Below are 12,816 nucleotides of genomic sequence, written 5' to 3'. Positions count from 1 at the left end.
GGATGAAAACGTCTTTAAAGAAAAAAATAGCATTCCTGTCTAACTTTTTTAAATAATGCAAGTACACAGTGTCAGAAACACAAGAAACTGTTGCAAAAAATAAACTTAACACCTTGACTTGCAGTCTACAGAAGCAATTAAACATGACCCATATTGAACTAGTACCAATACTCATTTAACACTATTTGCTTCTAGTCACTGTTTATAGAGACAATGAACTGAACTGAACACAAATGTTCTGCAATGGAACACTGAAAAGGAGTTTTCAGTTGTACTCATAGCTTCATGCACAGTGTGGAAATACATATACAAATAACAAATACAATATATTTTTTACATCACTTTAAATGTAGGTTTAACTGGAACAGGCTATGCCTCATTGCAAACCTATAATAGAAAAAGTGGTTTGGAAATGGAGTGGTAGATGAATTAAGTGGCAAAGCTTTAATATTTTTAAAATGAAACGGATGCAATAAAGTTACTGCATTATTTTTCTGAGTGGGTGTTTAAAAATTGAATTAAGCAAATAAATAATAACAATAAAGGTTACAAGCCAATGTATTATTATTACCTCGCTTGAAATCCAGCAGAAACCAACGGTAACAAAAATAGAAATGTGTATAATCTCCATTCTGATGCATCAATTCAAAAAGTTCTGAGTCCAATATCTAAAAGAGAAGCAGACAAAGAGCATAACACATTTAATTTCACTTAGATGCTCTCACGATGCTTAATATTTTTTAATATTATATATTTGGAATAATGAGAAGAAATATATTTTATACAATAGTTTGGAATATATTCATTTTTTCATAATTTAAAAAGTATTTTGTTTTGTTTTAGTATTCAGTGACATTTGTAGATCAGCTTGAGTCACATTTTCTCATATATAACAGACATACATAGTGTACATAGCTGCATTTTCAGTATATATTATAATAATGCTGATCATGTGAGGTTGTGACAACATGCCCTTCGCACATAATAATGACATTAGTTGTCTGGGCAACAGAATTGTTTTCCTTGTTTAGCTCAGCCATTTAGGTCCAGTCTTCTTATTATGGTGACATGATTTGGTCTAAGTACAGGACAAGCTATAACAGGTGCTTAGTTTACAACATGCTGGCCACATGGACTATAAGGATTTATCCCGTAATTTGTCCCGTAATCACAATTAGAAACAATGTCACTCCTTTTACATACATATTCTGCATTTCTAAGATCTATGGTATGTAAAGAGAACTTGAGATGAGACGAGACTATTGCCAAGCAATTTTTTCAAGTCCCGCGAGAGAAGACTATTGCCAAGAGATTTTTTTCAAGTCCCATCCTCCTCTCAACTATTTCAGGTTAGCGGCCCAGGCCCATGGTCCTGTCACCTCTCATTCATGTGAATGCATTTGTCAGACACAGTTCCTATGCTCTCAGCTGTTATACATTTTTACGTTTTCCTCACTTTAAGTTCTCAGTAAAAGAAGATTTATTATGTCCAAGTCTTATTGAAGAATTTCATCACGAAGGGTTATCAATAGAAGAAATGAGTACAGTGCAATCGTAGCACAGAGAAACGATGAAGTCAAACGAATTAACGCAAAAATTGTCGATCGGTTACACAGCAAATTGGTTAAATGCATATCAATAGACTATGCTGAAGCAGTTGGTGGTGATGTTGCAGAAGATAAAAACATCAACTTGCAATATGCCATAAACAAATGTTAACACCGTCCGGTCTTCCACTGGCCGAATTACTGTTGTATGTATGTATTTATGAGTGATGGGCTATGCAATAGGATAAGATTAGTTGTATTAAAAATTGGTTGAACAACTCTGACATGTAAAATTTTAACAGGCAACAAGAAAGGTAATGCAGTACATCTTCCGCAGATAACATTAGACACCAAAGGAGATCTTAATATGCCATTCATATTAAAACGTTTACAGTTTCCCGTTAGAATAGCTTTTCTATGACCATTAACAAATTACAGGAACAAACATTTGAAAATGTCGGTTTATTTATTAGAGAGAAAGAAATGATATTCACTCATGGGCAGTTATACGTTGCATTGTCACGATGTAACTCCAAACACTGAATCAAAATTCAATGCGATATTGACAAAAAGTTAATTCCAGATATTGTTTTTACTGAAGTTGTATAGTATAAGTGTAAGTTTAAAAAGTATTTGCGTGTTAATTTCAAAGCCAAACAGAAAGAAAATGTATAACGCAATGTCATATAATGCAACATGAAACATAATTTTCTTTCAATTTATTACGTTTTAAATTTTTACTATGGTTAATTACTCGCTGTCATGTAAAATAGTTAGGTCTATTATGCATATGTAACAATTCCCATGAAAATAACAATCTGTTTCAATTGCACATCAGCATCCCCATACGCGAGCGGCACAGCCGTAAAGTGGCTAGCATATAGCACCCACCCAGGGGTTGGCGAGTGAAGCGAACGGGGGGGCAGAGCCCCCTAGTATTCATGAAGTTAATTCCAAGTTGAAATTTCATTTACCCAGAGGGAATTATTTGATTATCTATGTATGTATTTTCTACTTCTGTTCTTTGGAAACCCTGAGTTTTCCTCAGCTATAGACTACACAAAATATACATATTATGATAATTCTACATACATTGAATTTCCGTATTGAAATAATTGGTAGGAAATATTGCATTACTCAGACAATATACAGTATGTTGACTTAATCAATCTGTAATTTATTTAAATACCACAGACTGAAAAACTTGTGGAATAGTATAAGAGATACCTGCACTGCAAAATGGAAAAAAAAAGGTGTAGAGACAATAAAACGTTAAACTGCTGGTATACTCCTTACCATAGGCCTGTCTATGTTCCAGCTATAGAAATATAGAAAAAAATGTACAGAGCACATTTGATTTATAAGTTAATTTTAGTAAAGACATTAAATAAATATGATTATTGAAATGATTAAATTGTTGGGTTGGTGGAGTAATAGCGCAAAGCTATGATCAACAGCTGCAAATCAGTTGTAAATCATTATATATTTATTTGTTATGTATAACCAATATCTCATTAAGTGAAAACACATGTCCTGGAAATCCAAAAGACTCTATGCAAGTATTACACTGCAAACAACAATAGTATAAACAATGATAATACATAGATTGTTGTTGCTGGCGACAGGCTCGGTTACAGGCTGGAGCTGATTATAATATAGGTCATCTTGTAATTATCACTCCTGAATGCAGCCATGATACGTAGTGTAGTTTATTTCATAAAATATGACATTGGAAAATTCAGCTATACTGTACCTGGATGAGGGAGCGCATGTTAGCAAAATGAGTATCCATTGCTCCTCCATGAGGAAAATTCTGGTTCATCCTCTTCATCAACTCTGAGAAGCAGCTGAAAGCCATCGCTTCTGAAAAATGAAACTCAGGTGTTTAGGTAAGCTGCTCCCTTTAAATATTTTTTTACACATCTATAGCATGTATGTAAGCCTTTGGTTATTCTGAGTAACCTCTTCAATAGTTCAGCAGTCTCATGCCTGCAAGTAACTCACCATCATCGAGAATTACAAGCAAGGGTGCTAGCAAATCACACATGCCTTGGACATAGCCAATCTCCAGATGCTGCCATATGTAACTACAAGGTAGTAATAACACAGAGAAATTACTTAACATAGAAAGATCTAAAGTGAGCTCTAATCTAACAAAAACATCCTCCAGTGACAGCATATAGTATATGGCCTTACAGCACCTGCACATAATGTTTCTCAGTTTCTCCAAATTGGCTGGAGCGAAGTACCAGTAATTTCTATCACACCTTTGGACATCCTTCTCAATACGGTGAAGATTCACTGTATACATATCCAGCATCTCCTGCTGCAGAAGTGAACAGAGGAAAGGATTGGCAAACGAGTCAAATGCATACAATGGGATGAGTAGTTTTAAAAAGAAAGGACTTCTATCAGATTTTGTACATATTCAACAATATGTTAGATCATGGGGAGCAAGCGTCTATACTACATTCTTAAGCCTGATGAAGCCACTCTAATATGCACACAAACACAACACATTTGTACCAGGCAAACCTAAAATCAATACCTGTGGACTGTGGGAAACAACCAACATAAATGTGGGGAGAACATAAAAGTGGCACACAGAAAGGACCCTACTTGGGAATGAGACTACATTCCAAACATGACAAAGTTATTTAAGTATGCCACCATTCACTAAAAAATTTACATAACAGGCTTACTGAGTAAGTGACCCCAATAGAAGAGACGGGGGAAGCTGCTTCAGGTTTGTTTTCTCCTTCAACCACAAGAGAGTCAAACTGGGGGAAGAGACTTTCCATTTCTGGTTCCTCTGAAAGTGCATCTTCACTGCTTACAAAACTTTGCTTCTCAACCTCAGTGTCAACTTGCATCTCCAGCATTGGGAGGGTTTCCATCTGAAGAGAGACTGTATCTTCCATGCCAGATTCAGTAACTGAATGCTGGTCTCCTAAACACATAGGGATTATTGGATTAGGATTCTCTGGCGGAAGCACCTCAGATGCTGTTTTAATAGATCCTTCAATCTCCTCAACATGAACTGTCTGTCTGTTCTCTGTGCTTTCAGTTTTCTTGCAAAGACCAAGGCCTGGTTGCTGCTGTGGCATTTCTGCTGGCTGCTCTTCACTCATTTTCACTGCAGATTCTGTTCCCGCATTGTCCTCAGTACTGAAGCTGTGCTCAGAAAATCCAGAAGTGATTGAGAAGTTGCGGGAGGAAGGATGTCCAGAATCAGGAGAGTAGCTTCCATTCAATATGGTCCCATTAGGGATTTTGACTGTATGCTTGGTATCTTCAACTTTCACCTCCACTTCCATTTGCTCAATCTCTTCCACAGATTCAAATACCTGAATGTACAAACATACAGAAGGTTAAAGAAATCAGCAATTGCTAGGCACAGCACAGTAGGGGACAGAACATCACTGACATACATCCTTACATAGCCCCAATAAAAATAATCTCACTTTTCAGTACACCTACAAAAAACCGACCCATTTCCCCCAAATGGATTTTTTGGTTGAAGTCAGAACATGTCAATAAATACAGGCCTTACCTGTGTGCTGCTACTGGAGTCACTCTGTAGACGAGGGTGGCTTTGCCTGCCAGAGCTACAACTCAGGGAAGACTTTAAGTGATGACAAAAATTGAAATGATGGTTACAAGATGTGCTTCCACAAAAGCCAACATGAATAATTAATGGAGTTATAAGATTTCTAAGTTGTTTACAAAATAAGAAAAATAAATAGGACGCAGGGATATTTTTAGAGAATATGCAAAAACTGCATTAATTACACAAATGGGCTAGAAAGTAGATTCAGGTGAAGAGAAACCATGCATTTACACTTGGCTGACATTTAGTACATGTATAGTTGAAACTCCATAATGGTAAATTAAAATGCACATTATCCTATTAAAGTTTGGCTGAAGAACATTAGTAACAAAGAGATTTAACTGTTGAAACTGGAGATCAAATGAAAGGAAAGGGGGTTTACTTTTTTTTGCTTTTCTCTCAATGACCAAAGAAATGTAATGTCCTGCAGATTTACAGATAAATCTTTAAAAATTGGGAGACTAGTCCTTGAAAGAAGTCCTGAACATTCTCCATTTCTGTGGAAATGTTTAAAATATCGTGGTTTTACATAGCAATAAATTGCATGTTTTGTATACTATGTCTAAACAAATGTATATAAACATAAAGCCTATTTTATATTAGGAATTACTCCTAGTCAGACTGAAATGGTGGCATTCACCAATTTATCTGTTTTTTATTCATATTTTTCAATTTAGTGCTGTGGTGTCCTTGGCACAATAAAGCTAAGGGAAAAAAAAAACAGCCATGATTTGAAGCTTGGTTCTCTGTTCAGCACACATTCACAGTAAATAGTTATTCAGACACATTGGCTAACTTCAGGTTTTTAGGCTGTGCTTTTGGTTAAATATCTGGTTGATAGGATATATATATATATAGACACCATTTTATTAGTCAAATGCTCGACTAATTATTTTGGATTTTTACATAACTTAAGGATTATAGGTTGAGGAAGTGGACCTGTAATGATTTTTAATCATGAACATTAAATATCTCTCAAAATCTAAATGATAGCACTTCCTTTAAGGTCATAATGTTAGATAGTAAGACCAAATCAAGTAGTGAAATCCTCTCCAGGCAGCCTCAGGCACAAAGCTGGAAACAACAATGGACAGGACATTTACAGAGACATATTACAAATATAATAGATAAAAGAAATCAAAAATTACTTATAAAAAGGGAAATAATGCCTTGCTGTAAGTAAATGCACCGTGGAAAAATATGTTTATAAACTTTCTTTTTAAATCTGGCTTTAAAATCTTTTAAATAATTAATATGTTATACAATACAAAAATGTAATATGTTAAGTCCACCTGGGAAGGCAAGAACTAAAAACACAATCTGACTTTTCAGGAGGACTTGGAGGATCTACAATGCACTAGTATGAACTAGTGTTGATGCTTAAAGTGAAATGAATATAGTCTGATACTTAATTTTAGAATATATATTTGGCTGAATGTTAATTATGTATTGTGTTATTGATTGAGACGTAAGTTATCACCCTTTCCACACTAAGATTTGCTTTCCTCATATTATACGAGGGACATACAAAAAGTTTCTGTACTTTTTTAGCTCTATTTATTAAGAATTTCAAAAACAAATTACATCCGTTTTCTACATAGTCACCTTCGTTTGCAAAGCAATTTTCCCTGCATCATACCAACTTTTTAATGCCCAATTACTACTTCTCCAGTCTTCACCATTTCCAGCGAAAATATAAAAGTGCAGAAACTTTATCAAAGTCCCTTGTATATGCATTGTCATGTGAAAAAATTAGTAAGACTGTTTTAATTCTGTGGTTTTAAGCAATAGGACAAAAGTATCATTCATCTATTTCTCACTAAGTCATTAAATAACATAAAGCTAATCGTACATGACAAATAATAAAGTAATTAACATCTATAAGGAAAGCATTTTAAAATCCTCTGGACGTGAATGTCTTCCCTCTATACTTTTCTGAATTTATTGATGCTTATGCTCTGTTACAATCAAAAGATTCAAGTCATCTTAAAATTTTGAGGATAAAAAAAAACAAAGAACTACAGCAGGATGCAAGGAGTGATCCATCCATCCATTTTCCAACCCGCTGAATCCGAACACAGGGTCACAGGGGTCTGCTGGAGCCAATCCCAGCCAACACAGGGCACAAGGCAGGAAACAATCCTGGGCAGGGTTTCCAACCCACCGCAGGACACACACAAACACACCCATACACCAAGCACACATTAGGGCCAATTTAGAATCGCCAATCCACCTAACCTGCATGTCTTTGGACTGTGGGAGGAAACCGGAGCGCCCGGAGGAAACCCACGCAGACACGGGGAGAACATGCAAACTCCACACAGGGAGGACCCGGGAAGCGAACCCAGGTCCCCAGATCACCCAACTGCGAGGCAGCAGCGCTACCCACTGCGCCACCGTGCCGCCCGCAAGGAGTGATGTGGTGGCCAATTTATTATACACAGTATTTAAACCAAAAATCTGTGCCTATTGTTTTTAGCATAGCATACTTATGTGAGAGCTGCTGGAAGGGGTTTTCTTAGTGTTTTTCCGTTCTCTTCATTTACTTGGAGTAGCGTGCATGAAAGACATTAACATCAACAGTGAACGACTCACTATTACACCTCTGACATATTCTGTTAAAATCATGGCTTATGTGTGACAGACTTTAGTGTCTTTTTTTTTTTTTTCTAAAATTGCCATGTGACTTTAGATTATCAATTTATATATTAAGATTTATTTATATTATTACCATTAAAAGTTTTAAGGAAAAAAGTTTATATACCAACTTTGTAGACCCAGAAGCAGTGGTCTAATTTGCATGGATACTGGAACACACAACAAAATGGGGTATTGGTATTGACTCATATTTAGTGCGGAAAAGTGTCATGGAGCACATACAACCAAGAGAAATCCAACTGCTCCTGTTGGAAGTAAGAAATGGCCTGTGCTGTCATGTCATGACTGTGAAAATAAAATATATTTTTGCTTTATAATTTATTTATTTTTTAACCAGTATTTTGACACTATTATTTTGATACTACTTTTAAGATATTTTTTTTTTCATAGATGATAGCATTTTGTATGTCTGCTTGTAAAAGTGCTCAAATTTTGTGTTTCCTGTTTTTTAAGATGATATTTTTTTTTTATGGCATTTTGTATGTTTATTTGTAAAGGTACACCAATTTTGTGTTTCGTGTTTTCATGAGAGGTGCTATTTTGGGTACCTGTTTGGTTTGACTGTCATGACATATGCGTGGGGTGTTGCAGACTGTGGTGTTCCCAAAGGTGCCAGATCTCATGAATATAAGAAAGGATTCTAATGTCATAACACTCCTTTCAGATAATAACTGTATAAAGAGGGTATTGCACTCTTTGAAAACAAATCACATTTGTGCATGTGTGCCAGGAAATGACCATGCAATGATACATATACTTATTGTGTCACTGCCTGGTCACCACTGACAACGGCCAGGCCTGAAATCAAAGCCAATTTACTGGACCTATGAAACTGTGCCACTAACTGATGTGTCAACGTACCTTCTGATACTTAAGCTAGATAACAAAATAAGAAAAAAAGAAAAAAAAAAACATTTTCCTCTTTTTATATCCCATAATTCAGTGTTTCTAGTTCAACTGCTATTTTTACTATTCCCCTGCTACAGCCAACTTAGTTAAAGTTATGGCCGTCAACAGTATTTTGCTGATTTAGAATAGAAAAAAAGAAACTTAGTAAGATACTCATGCTGGCGCATAAATTGAAAGCAGACGGTTAATGATGGTGTGATCTCTGTTACTTGAAAGAAGCAGCTGCCTGTTTTTTTCATGGTTCTAAGTTCATGCTGCTACAAATTCCTGACAACTATTTACCTCATTGCTGACAGTTGAATCACGGTGCATCATCTTCTGGATCTGGCTGTCTAGGCTGGCACCCGATGAACACTTGGCGAGAGCAACAGCATGCTGTTCTTTTTCCCGCTGCCGCACAATGGCCTCACAGCCCAACCACTCACTCATAGTCTGTTCATAGCACGCCCTCACTTGGTCATCTACCTGTTGAGTGAAGAAGACACACTTTTAAGCTTATGACATTTTCTGCACATCTCCATCTAACTTTTTTCTTTGACTTTTTTATGAAAACTAACATCTAACCAAAATTTTTAATTATATTATGATTTTTAAATTTCCCCAACTGTGGTATAATTTTTAAAACCTGTTTACATATTAGTGGCTTACACAAAAAAAAACCCTGTTACAAATTAAAAAGAAGTTTAAATAAAAATTAAAATTAAGTGTGCCAAAAGTTGCTGTCTGATGAGGTATATACTCTGTAGTTGAGGATTGCACATCTATCAATAAAAATGAAAGAGGCTACAGGAGACAAAAACAAATTAAAATATTTAAAATAATATAAAAGACTAGACACTCAAACATTCAATCCCTATAGAGATGTGTCATAAGCCATGCAGACATTTCCTTTTGCCTTTGTTGGGGTGTCCATAATCGGATAGGCAAAGATGAAAACACAAATTGGAAAAACAAAGCCAAGAAGCAAAAAAGAAAGGTCATAAAAATAGAAAGTAAGGAATGTAGGGCTTAACAAAAATGTATGCCTTGAATTAACTCAACAGTATAATGCTGACTAAGATAAAAGCAACTGCTTCTAAAATCAACTGAACATAAGAAAGCCCTGGGTGCCAGTTAAGAATTTGCAAAGTGAAACAATAACTTGAAAAGTGACAATCAATTCAGAATAATATTAAAAAGTAGGAAGAAAGAAAAAAAAAAGCTAACAACACATGGTCAGAAGAAAAAAGCCCCAGTAAGGCTTGGCTGCTGGGACAGGAAACAAACAAGTTGAGGATCTGTCACAATATAAGATGCAGTGAATTTCACTTAATCCACCATTGAGCTACATGTGATAATGTGTCTCCAGAGGCTGTACATTAATGTTCACATCTAAAGGATGGTGTCTGCCAAGGGAGAAATTATATGCAATGTACAGTGATTGGCTGACTGATGAAGTAAATCCTTGAGGAAACCAACAAAGACTACAACAAAAGTGAATGTGAAACTATGCAAATGTGACAGACAGCAAACAGAAATAATGATAATTTTAGGTACAAATTTGGATATAAATAGTTAAGGATGGAGAAAATAATCAACAAAACTGAACTGAAACTTAAAACAGCAACATTTTTAAAATGTCAAAAACTGACTTTGGGAACATGAACTCAGAAGATTCACAAGAAAAAAAAAAAATTGAGAGTCTTTGAATTTGTTTCCAATTTGATATCTGGTAACCGAAAATGATTGTAGCACTGACCTCTCTCCTGTCCTTCTCAGTCATTCCAAAGTGATAGTGGCCTAACAGGAAGGGCCACACCTGCCGTCGAATAGTGGGCTCCACACCCCCATAGTAGACTAGCCGCAGAAGCTCTGGTTCTTCATAAGCCTGCAAAAGATATGGAGAGAAATGAAAACCAACAAGTGCCCATTTTTCCCTTCACTTGCCCTTTTGAGAAATCTTGTTTAGCTGTAAAATGCAGGGAGAAAAGCCTTGCTACAGAACTCCAAGTTAGACCTCATGAATAAGTAACATAATATACACTGCTTTGATTGTATGGGCAGTAAAACAGACTACTATAAGTTGCACTCGTATGCGTTCCCAAAATGCTGGCACTTACCTGCTGTGAATGGTCTTTTATCTTTCCAGCTGGAAGCTTAACACTTACACCTGCCCAGTATCTAATCGAGGGACCACTGAAATACTCTAAAAGCAATATTTTAATTGTAGGATTTTATATATAAAGCACTTTGATTTCAGATTGGTTTAGACAATAAAGCAACTCTACCAGCGATCACAGTTACATAGTTTTGTGGGAAAATGATTTGCCTCCTCCATGATTACTTCTGTTACTGTAAATTACTAACACAGTTTTTTTTTCAGGTTTTCAACATGTCTTTCAATATTAGACAAAGACATATGAGTGAACAAATAACATGTTTTTTGACTTATATAACTCCATTGTTGAGGCGGCTGACCGGAGCTGTGGCCGTAAGGTGGTCGGTGCCTGTTGTGGTGGCAGTCCCTGAACCCGTTGGTGGACACCGGCGGTGAGGGATACCGTCAAGCTGAAGAAGGAGTCCTACAGGGACTCTGGAGGCAGCTAATAGGTACCGGCAGGCCAAGCGGAATATGGCTTCGGTGGTTGCTGAGGCAAAAACTTGGACGTGGGAGGAGTTTGGGGAGGCCATGGAGAACGACTTCCGGATGGCTTCGAGGAGATTCTGGTCCACCGTCCAGTGTTTCAGGACGGGGAAGCAGTGCAGTGTCAACACTGTATATGGTGGGGATGGTGTGCTGCTGCCCTCGACTCGGGACGTGGTGGGTTGGTGGGGGGAGTACTTCAAAGACCTCCTCAATCCCACTAACATGCCTTCCAATGAGGAAGCAGAGCCTGGGGACTCAGAGGTGGGCTCTCCAATCTCTGGGACTGAGGTCACCAAGGTGGTCAAAAAACTCCTTGGTGGCAGGCCCCGGGGATGGATGAGATACGCCTCAAGGCTCTGGATGTTGTAGGACTGTCTTGGTTGACACGCCTCTGCAACATCACATGGACATCGGGGACAGTGCCTGTGGATTGGCAGACCAGGGTGGTGGTCCCCCTCTTTAAGAAAGGGGATCGGAGGGTGTGTTCCAACTACAGAGGGATCACACTCTTCAGCCTCCCTGGAAAAGTCTATTCAGGGGTCCTGGAGAGGACGGTCCGTCAGATACTTGAACCTCAGATTCAGGAGGAACAGTGTGGTTTTCGTCCTGGTCGCGGAACAGTGGACCAGCTCTACACCCTTGGCAGGGTCCTGGAGGGTGCGTGGGAGTTTGCCCAACCAGTCCACATGTGTTTTGTGGACTTGGAAAAGGCGTTCGACCGTGTCCCTCGGGGAAACCTGTGGGGGATGCTCCGAGAGTATAGGGTACCAGACCCCCTGATAAGGGCTGTTTTGTCCCTGTACAACTGGTGTCAGAGCTTGGTCCACATTGCCGGCAGTAAGTCGAACCTGTTTCCAGTGAGAGTTGGACTCCGCCAGGGCTGCCCTTTGTCACCGATTCTGTTCATAACTTTTATGGACAGAGTTTCTAGGCGCAGCCAGGGCGTTGAGGGGGTCCGGTTTGGTGGGCTCAGGATTGGGTTACTGCTTTTTGGAGATGATGTTGTCCTGTTTGCTTCATCAGGCCGTGATGTTCAGCTCTCTCTGGATCGGTTCACAGCCGAGTGTGAAGCGGCTGGGATGGGAATCAGCACCTCCAAATCTGAGACCATGATCCTCACCCGGAAAAGGGTGGAGTGCCCTCTCCGTGTTGGGAGCAAGATCTTGCCCCAAGTGGAGGAGTTCAAGTATCTCGGGGTCTTGTTCACGAGTGAGGGAAGAATGGAGTGGGAGATCGACAGGCGGATCGGTGCAGCGTCCGCAGTAATGCGGGCTCTGCATCAGTCTGTCGTGGTGAAAAAGGAGCTGAGCCGTAAGGCAAAGCTCTCAATTTATCAGTCGATCTACACTCCTACCCTCGCCTATGGTCATGAGCTGTGGGTAGTGAGCGAAAGAACGAGATTGCGAATACTAGCAGCTGAAATGAGTTTCCTCCACAGGGTGTCTGGGCTTTCCCTTAAAGACAGG

At 38.3% G+C, this 12,816-nt stretch overlaps 1 protein-coding gene across 2 annotated transcripts in view; it reads right to left on the bottom strand.

The window, feature by feature from the left end:
- The window catches only part of sgsm1a (small G protein signaling modulator 1a), a 104,775-nt gene that overhangs the window by 3,212 nt on the left and 88,747 nt on the right, over window positions 1-12,816 (bottom strand). For both annotated transcript variants that reach the window (XM_028825164.2, XM_051921385.1), the window contains 8 exons: window positions 10,463-10,591; window positions 9,007-9,189; window positions 5,101-5,172; window positions 4,250-4,894; window positions 3,749-3,873; window positions 3,552-3,634; window positions 3,301-3,410; window positions 572-668 (listed from right to left, as the gene is read on the bottom strand). In XM_028825164.2, coding sequence (XP_028680997.2) covers window positions 572-668; window positions 3,301-3,410; window positions 3,552-3,634; window positions 3,749-3,873; window positions 4,250-4,894; window positions 5,101-5,172; window positions 9,007-9,189; window positions 10,463-10,591 — 1,444 coding nt within the window. The remainder of the gene's footprint in view (window positions 1-571; window positions 669-3,300; window positions 3,411-3,551; window positions 3,635-3,748; window positions 3,874-4,249; window positions 4,895-5,100; window positions 5,173-9,006; window positions 9,190-10,462; window positions 10,592-12,816) is intronic.

Source organism: Erpetoichthys calabaricus, chromosome 18 (genome assembly GCF_900747795.2).
Source record: "Erpetoichthys calabaricus chromosome 18, fErpCal1.3, whole genome shotgun sequence".
NCBI classification, from domain to species: domain Eukaryota; kingdom Metazoa; phylum Chordata; class Cladistia; order Polypteriformes; family Polypteridae; genus Erpetoichthys; species Erpetoichthys calabaricus.
The sequence above is the reverse complement of the archived record's forward strand: the minus strand, read 5'-3'. Positions and strand labels throughout refer to the sequence as shown.